Source organism: Physeter macrocephalus, chromosome 16, assembly GCF_002837175.3.
Source record: "Physeter macrocephalus isolate SW-GA chromosome 16, ASM283717v5, whole genome shotgun sequence".
Lineage (NCBI taxonomy): Eukaryota > Metazoa > Chordata > Mammalia > Artiodactyla > Physeteridae > Physeter > Physeter macrocephalus.
Genome location: NC_041229.1, coordinates 99,099,794 through 99,107,373, shown reverse-complemented (window position 1 = coordinate 99,107,373; position 7,580 = coordinate 99,099,794). Strand labels below are relative to the sequence as shown.

At 41.7% G+C, this 7,580-nt stretch overlaps 1 protein-coding gene across 1 annotated transcript in view; it reads left to right on the top strand.

Annotated features, from left to right (window-relative positions):
- OR5B21 (olfactory receptor family 5 subfamily B member 21) overlaps positions 1 to 6,898 on the top strand; it is a 10,162-nt gene extending 3,264 nt beyond the window's left edge. The window contains 4 exon segments of the mRNA XM_024133430.1: positions 454 to 518; positions 2,140 to 2,266; positions 5,908 to 6,048; positions 6,050 to 6,898. Coding sequence (XP_023989198.1) covers positions 454 to 518; positions 2,140 to 2,266; positions 5,908 to 6,048; positions 6,050 to 6,898 — 1,182 coding nt within the window.
- The last annotated feature ends 682 nt before the right edge of the window (positions 6,899 to 7,580 follow it).

Below are 7,580 nucleotides of genomic sequence, written 5' to 3'. Positions count from 1 at the left end.
CCCGGACCGGGGCACGAACCCGTGTCCCCTGCATCGGCAGGCGGACTCTCAACCACTGCACCACCAGGGAAGCCCTGAAGGCATTTTTGATGGAACTTGATCACCAATCAGTTTAGCCCTTGCTTGAAGGCCTGGAGCTCCCCCTGGGCCTGTAAGCCTTTCCACATCACAATAATGTTTCACTCCCTCAGGAAAGTGGTGTTTTGGTTACTCGTTTGCATGTTACTGAGCTCTAGATTGGGGTTGAGTCCCTCCAGAGGCTCCCACATCTACATAGGTTCCAGCTTCTGGCTGATCCCAGGCCTCTCGTACAGTTTGGTACCTCTCAAGCTCTGAAACAAGCCGCAACCGCAGCTGAACTGCTTTTACACTTACTTCATAGCCTCAGGAAATCTTTTACGCTTTGAAATCTGAGGTCTTCTGAGACTGAACAGCTTTTCTTTTCTTTTGCAGGCTTCAAAAACCGCCGTAGTTGAAGGCAGTTCTGAATTAAGGTCTCAGAATTCCCAAGGAACTAGGTATGTTTTCCCTGACTTTTTTTTTTTTTCAACATTCTTCGTGCTGTGGGTAAAAATAATGGGTTTTTTTTTTTTAGGAGAAAGGGGCTCAGAAGTAGGTATAAAAAAAGGACTCAATTCCATTTTCCCCACGAAAAACTGAGACAGTGCACCTCTCCTAGGTAATTTTTGGGTCATCTTTTCTTTCTTTTTTTTTTTGCGGTACGCGGGCCTCTCACTGCTGTGGCCTCTCCCGTTGTGCAGCACAGGCTCCGGACGCGCAGGCTCAGCGGCCATGGCTCACGGGCCCAGCCGCTCCGCGGCATGTGGGATCTTCCCGGACCGGGGCACGAACCCGTGTCCCCTGCATCGGCAGGCGGACCCTCAACCACTGCGCCACCACGGAAGCCCGGGTCATCTTTTCTTAAACAGAAACTGACATAGTCATTTCTAGGTAGAACGCTGCTACCAGCTGGTGTTAATAAAATCTGGGACTCAAGTTCTTATGATTGACCAATAGTTTTTCAAAATATTTTTTTGTTGAAGTATAGTTGATTTACAATGTTGTGCTAGTTTCTGGTATACAGCAAAGTGATTCAGTTATCTAAACATATATTATATATAATAGATATATAATATATGTATATATAATATATAAATATATATGACCTTGTCATTTATCTATTTTATATAGAGATAAATATTTTATATTTTGTATCTGTTAATCCCAAACTCCTAATTTATCCCTCCCCCACCTCCTTTCCCCTTTGGTAACCATAAGTTTGTTTTCTATTGATTGACGGATAGTTTAATACAAAGATAAATTAGTTTGTATTGAGCACCCACCATAGACCACACAGTGGCTAGATTTTCTCATATTTTACCTTCCTTAATCCTTTACTGGCTCTTTTTTTGTGGAATTTAGTCTTATGGTTTTCCGTTGAGAATCTTCTCTTGGAAATCCCCCAATGGGATGTGATGGCTGAGGGTGATTCTTCAAACACCTTTAGAAACAATTTTGATAACATTTTTTTTTTTTTTTGCGGTACGCGGGCCTCTCACAGCTGTGGCCTCTCCTGCTGCGGAGCACAGGCTCCGGACACGCAGGCTCAGCTGCCATGACCCACGGGCTCAGCTGCTCCGTGGCATGTGGGATCCTCCTGGACAGGGGCACGAAACCGTGTCCCCTGCATCGGCAGGCAGACTCCCAACCACTGGGCCACCAGGGAAGCCCTAAACCTGTTTTTTTTTTTCCACCTGAAATGGGGGGGCACGAACCCATGTCCCCTGCATCGGCAGGCGGACTCTCAACCACTGCGCCACCAGGGAAGCCCTGATAACACTTTTATTTTCAGATTATCTGTCTTGGTGGTTTCTACTTTTATAATCCCTTAATCCTTGAAGTTTTAATGGTTTTCAGTTTTCAACACACTTTCTTATTTGTTATTTATTTATTTAGCCACACCACACGGCTGTGGGATCTTAATTCCCTGACCAGGGATTGAACCCGGGCCCTCGGCAGTTAAAGTGCAGTCTTAACCCCTGGACCACCAGGGAATTCCCTCATATTTATTATTTATTAAATAAAGCAGTTGATCACAGGCTACCTTTAAATATTTTTTTAATGTCTTTACTTTTTCAGGGCTCCTTCTGATATTTATTTTAGGCCTATGCAGAAAAGCTTGGCCTTTGTAGGACTTTGGTGGGAGGGAACACAGCAGCAGTGGCAGCAATGTGATTTAGATTCAGGCCTTCAGGGGTGGTACCGGGCAAAGCAAGCCTTTCCTCTCTCTGCCCTGACTCCAAATTCTCTTTGCTGCTCTGGATCCAGACACACGTATTAATAGTGACACAACACATAGTAGAAAGTGTTGTCCGTCAAGAGAACATAGAAATACTTTGAATGTTAATTGATAATATATGAAGATGGCAGTCTAGGGCAATTCAATATAGGGAGTGCGTGATAACTGTTAGAAATCAGACCTACAGCTTAGGTACATATAATTGGGTGGTCGGTATTAACCAAGAAAATTGATTAAATAAGCATTTGAGAAGGTGTTTTGGAATAGAATTCAGAATCCACACTAAGTCAGCTGCCTTTCATTTTTGGAGTTTTTCTGCATCGTTTACCCTACCTCGTGGTGGGGAAGAGGTTGGTTTATGAAATAGGAAGGTGAGTATCTCTTTAGTTGAAGGACCACAGTACTTGGCAAGCAGTTTTCCCTTCCTAGACTACCCCACCAATGAGCAGCAATATTTGGCTGGAGTGCTAGATCTTGAACTAACTGCTTTATCTCACCAAGTCTCAGTTTCTTCATATATATACATCTATACATGAATATGGGTCTGTAATATATGTGTATGCTGTAAAATATATAATATACATAACTCATGGAATTGTGATTTAGTAAACTGTGAACACAAATAGAGTTTTATAATCTCTCTAGAATAGTGGCTCTCCAGGGATGACCCTGTGGACGTTTGGGACATTTGGCAGTATCTGGAGACATTGTTGTTTGTCACAGCTGGGGAAGGGAGTATGCTCCTGGCGTCTAGTGGATAGAGGCCAGGGATACTGCTAAAGCTCCTACAATGCACAGGACAGCCTTTCCCCTGCCTCACCCCCGCCTGCAACCAAAGAACTGTCCAGACCATAATGTTTTTTTTAAATTAATTTTTATTGGAGTATAGTTGATTTACAATGTTGTGTTAGTTTCTGCTGTACAGCAAAGTGAATCAGTTCTACATATACCTATACCCACTCTTTTTTAGGTTCTTTTCTCATATAGGTCATGACCGAGTATTGAATAGAGTTCCCTGTTATACAGTTGGTCCTTATTTAGTTATCTATTTTATATATAGTAGCATGTATATGTCAATCTCAATCTCCCAGTTTATCCCTCCCCCTCCCTGTTTCCCCCTTGGTAACCGTAAGTTTGCTTTCTACATTTGTGACTCTAATTCTGTTTTGCAAATAAGTTCATTTGTACCATTTTTAAAGATTCCACATATAAGCAACACCATATGATATTTGTCTTTTTCTGTCTGACTTTCTTCACTCAGTATGACAAGCTCTAGGTCCATCCGTGTTGCTGCAAATGGCATTATTTCATTCTTTTTTTAATCCAGCACATAATGTTAATAGTGATGAGGCTGATAGATCCTGCTCTGGGGCTTTGTACAGATATTGCAATTAAGAGGCCCCAGATTCCTAATATATAATATCAGGAAGCTGCCTGTCATAGATGATAGGATATTGTGTCTGCTAAATTATAGAGTACACACACATGACAAAAGTCGAAAGGAAAAAAAGAAACAAGAAGGACTGGCTAAATGTAATGAAAGTGCTGCTGGTGGGAAAGTTAATTGACATATTACTGAATGGAAATCTGTCAATAAGGAAAAGAAGGATAAAAATATAAAATTCTAGGAATTTATCTTAAGGAAAATTTATCTTAGAAAATTTATCTTATCTTAAGGAAAATTTATCTTAAGGGGCATGAGAGGACATCTACAAGGGTATTCCCTGGAGCACTGTTTATAAAGGTGGAAAATGGAAACCAGGACTGGAGTTTTATCATGGTTCCTGACCAATAGCATTTCCAAGCTGGCTGAGCCAGTCTTGTGATACCAGCTGCGACACTCGTGTGTGTAATCGTCATCTGAACATGACAGGCTGGGCTGTCTCCTTTTGTGGTATAAAAAAGGCTCCTTACCAATCTGATCACTGCAGTTGCAGATTAACCAAGGTCAAGCAGAGCTGAAGCCTTTTCTCCCTTAAATCCCTTCTTTTTCCCTTTCTCTCCTTCCTTCACATCTTTTCTCTCTTCCTCTGTCTGAGCCTGTTGCCACCCATTCTGCCACTAGGGACAGGAAAAACCTATAAACACATCAGACTGAGGGAAAACAATAGGAGAGAGAGACGGGTCACTAGAATTAGGACACAAGTCTTTCTCCAGGCCTGCCCATCCCCAGTCTCACTGTTAATTCTGAATATTTTTTATACTACGAGTCTTAGCTAATATGTTGGCAGAAAAGGTGGACCCAGCTAGACAAGAGAACAAGAAGATGTTTGTTGTGGGGTTAGTTAGCATGAAAAATGTTTAAACACTTTGCTATTGATGTTCTAATTAATTCACCAAATATTTAGGTATGTGATCAAGGGGTCATGGTAGTTGCTCAACTAACTGTGTGAATCACTCAAGTCTCAAGTGCTTTGGGAGAGCAGAGAAGGGAGAACTTAACTGTAATCAGGATCAATAACAAAGACTTCTGATAGGAAGTGGAGAGGTATAATCTCAATTTAAATATATAAATATAAAATACAGTTGAATTACTGTTGAGGGATAAACTTATAAATATATTAAAATTGTAGTTAAGAGCTTTGGATTTGATATCAGAGAGACCAAGGTTTTAATTCCACTCTCAAGACTTATCAGTTATGTGACTTTGGGCGATATTTTCCTCTTCTTCTCTTCTTCTCCCCCCTTTCTCCTCCTCCACCCCCTCCTTCTTCTTCATCTTATTATTATTACTATTATTTCATAATAATAGCTCTCCGGTCTTCATCTAAAAGCTACTAGATTTTAGGAGCAGATAGTAGCCAGAAAAAAAGAGACCAAGTATAAAATATACTGACAACTGGAAATAATCTAAGTAAAAAGCAAAATGCTCTATTTGCATATTTTATATCATGGAGCATTGTTGAAAAAGGTGAACATTTTGAAATAAGAGTATTATCGTACATACTCCTTGGGTATATTTTGCACAGTTTACACATTTATACAGTTTCTCCTTGTGTAAAATGAGGAAAATAATATGATCAACCCCAAAGAGTTGGTTTGAGGATTAAATAAGTTAACTTCAAGTAAAGCTCTTGGAGCAGTGCCTGGCATACAGTAAGCTCTTACTATGCTTAATACCATATAATTCTATTGGCATACAAAATATCAGGAAATCTCTGTAGAGGCTGTACTCTTAGGAGTGGAACAAATAAACAAGGAATGAGGGATTTATACTTTTTACTTCATACTATTCTCTTTTTGATTTTTTTAAAAACTGAATAAACAAAATCTTAAAAGCTAGGCTACAAGACATATCATATTTTGTTTCATATGATGTAAACAGGTAGACTAATTCAAGCTCTGAGTGTATGGACATTGGGTTCAGAAGTATAAAGATGTGAATTTAACTCTGACCCCTACTAATTAGGTTATTCTCGTCAATATTAAGCTCCCAAGAAAGTAGGCATAATAGTACTTATCTCACAGGATTAAATGCTGTCATGTAATAGAAGGGTCTAGCAGGTGCCTTACACAGGGTACTTTCTCAATAGATATTAGTTTTCTATTTTTATATCATCCCTCTATACTTTCCTCTGTTTCACTGGCTCCTCTTCTTTAATTGCCAGGCTAAATTGAAGTTAACCTCAGTGGAGAATAGCACAGAAGCAACAGAGTTCATCCTCTTGGGAGTAACAGATGACCCCAACCTCCAGGTTCCCCTCCTCCTGGTATTTTTGTTCACCTACCTCATCACTTTGGTTGGGAATGGGGTGGATGATGCTGGTTATCTACTCACACTCCCACCTCCACACTCCAATGTACTTCTTCCTCAGCAACCTTTCCTTTGTCGATCCGGGTTACTCATCAGCCGTAGCTCCCAAGACGGTGGCTGCACTGCACTTAGGAAACAAACTCATCTCCCACAATGGATGTGCTGCTCAGTCCTTCTTCTCTGTGGGTTTTGCCACCGTCAAGTGCTACCTCCTGGCCTCCATGGCCCGTGACCGCCATGCAGTGCTGTGTAGGCCCCTTCATTACAGCACCACCATGACAGCAGGTGCGTGTGCCCTCCTGACGATGGGCTCCTATGTCTGTGGCTTCCTCAATGCCTACGGCTTCCTCAGTGCCTGCATCCACACAGCAGACACCTTCAGACTCTCCTTCTGTGGTTCAAATGAGGTGAATCACTTTTTCTGCGAAGTCCCTCCACCCCTGGCTCTCTCGTGCTCCAACACATGCATGAACAAGCTGGTGGTCTTCTTTGTCGTGGGCTTCAATGTCTTTCTCACCCTCCTGGTCATCCTCATCTCTTACTTCTTCATATACATTGCCATTTGACGGAGGCATTCTGCGGAAGGAAGGAAGAAAGCCTTCTCCACCTGTGTGTCCCATCTCACGGCCATGTCCATTTTCTATGGAACAATCATCTTCAAGTACTTACAGCCCAGCTCCACCCAGTCCATGGACATGGACAAAATAGCATCTGTGTTTTACACGGTGGTGATTCCCACGCTGAACCCCTTGATCTACAGTCTTAGGAACAAAGAAGTGAAACATGCTGTCTGGAAAATACTCAACAAACTTAATTCCCAGTCTTTAAGTGTGAGTAGGAAGTAGGCAGGTAACTGAGAGATAAACCTTCCCCCCAGACCTAGATGCCAGCTCAACTTTTGAGGTTTGGCAGATTTCAGTTCTTTCTTCTCCAAGAACAGTGGTTACTTCTGCTGTTAGGAAAAGTGGTAAAAAAGCAGCCCTTTGAAATGTCTCACTCAGAAAAATAACCTTATATTTAGTGAACAGCACCCTGGGGTGTTTAAAATCCTTCCTGCATTAGTTTCCCGACACGGTTTAAAGCAGAAGATCAAAGCATAAAGTGAATGCACTGACTTTCCCTCTCCCTATTTTAATTGGAAGAAATTTTCCATTTGTTATTAAAGCGTGGTACATCTTCATTGAATAATAGTTGTCAACTGGAAGGCACAGCCTTATGCTTTTCGTTTCTTTGATCTGTGAGTTTGAAAGTTAACGTGTCTAATGCTGACAAAGAATGTTTCAGTATTTTTAATAACGTCTCAAAGAAGGTTGTAATGGAAAGGACAAGGCACTGGACCAAGAGTCAGGTGACCCAGTGTGAAATCCTTCTAACCCCTCCCTCTGTGCCCACTCGCATTCCCACCCTCACTCATAGATTGTGTACTTTTTTTTTTTTTTTTTTTTTTTTGCGGTACGCGGGCCTCTCACTGTGTGGCCTCTCCCGTTGCGGAGCGCAGGCTCCGGACGCGCAGGCTCAGCGGCCATG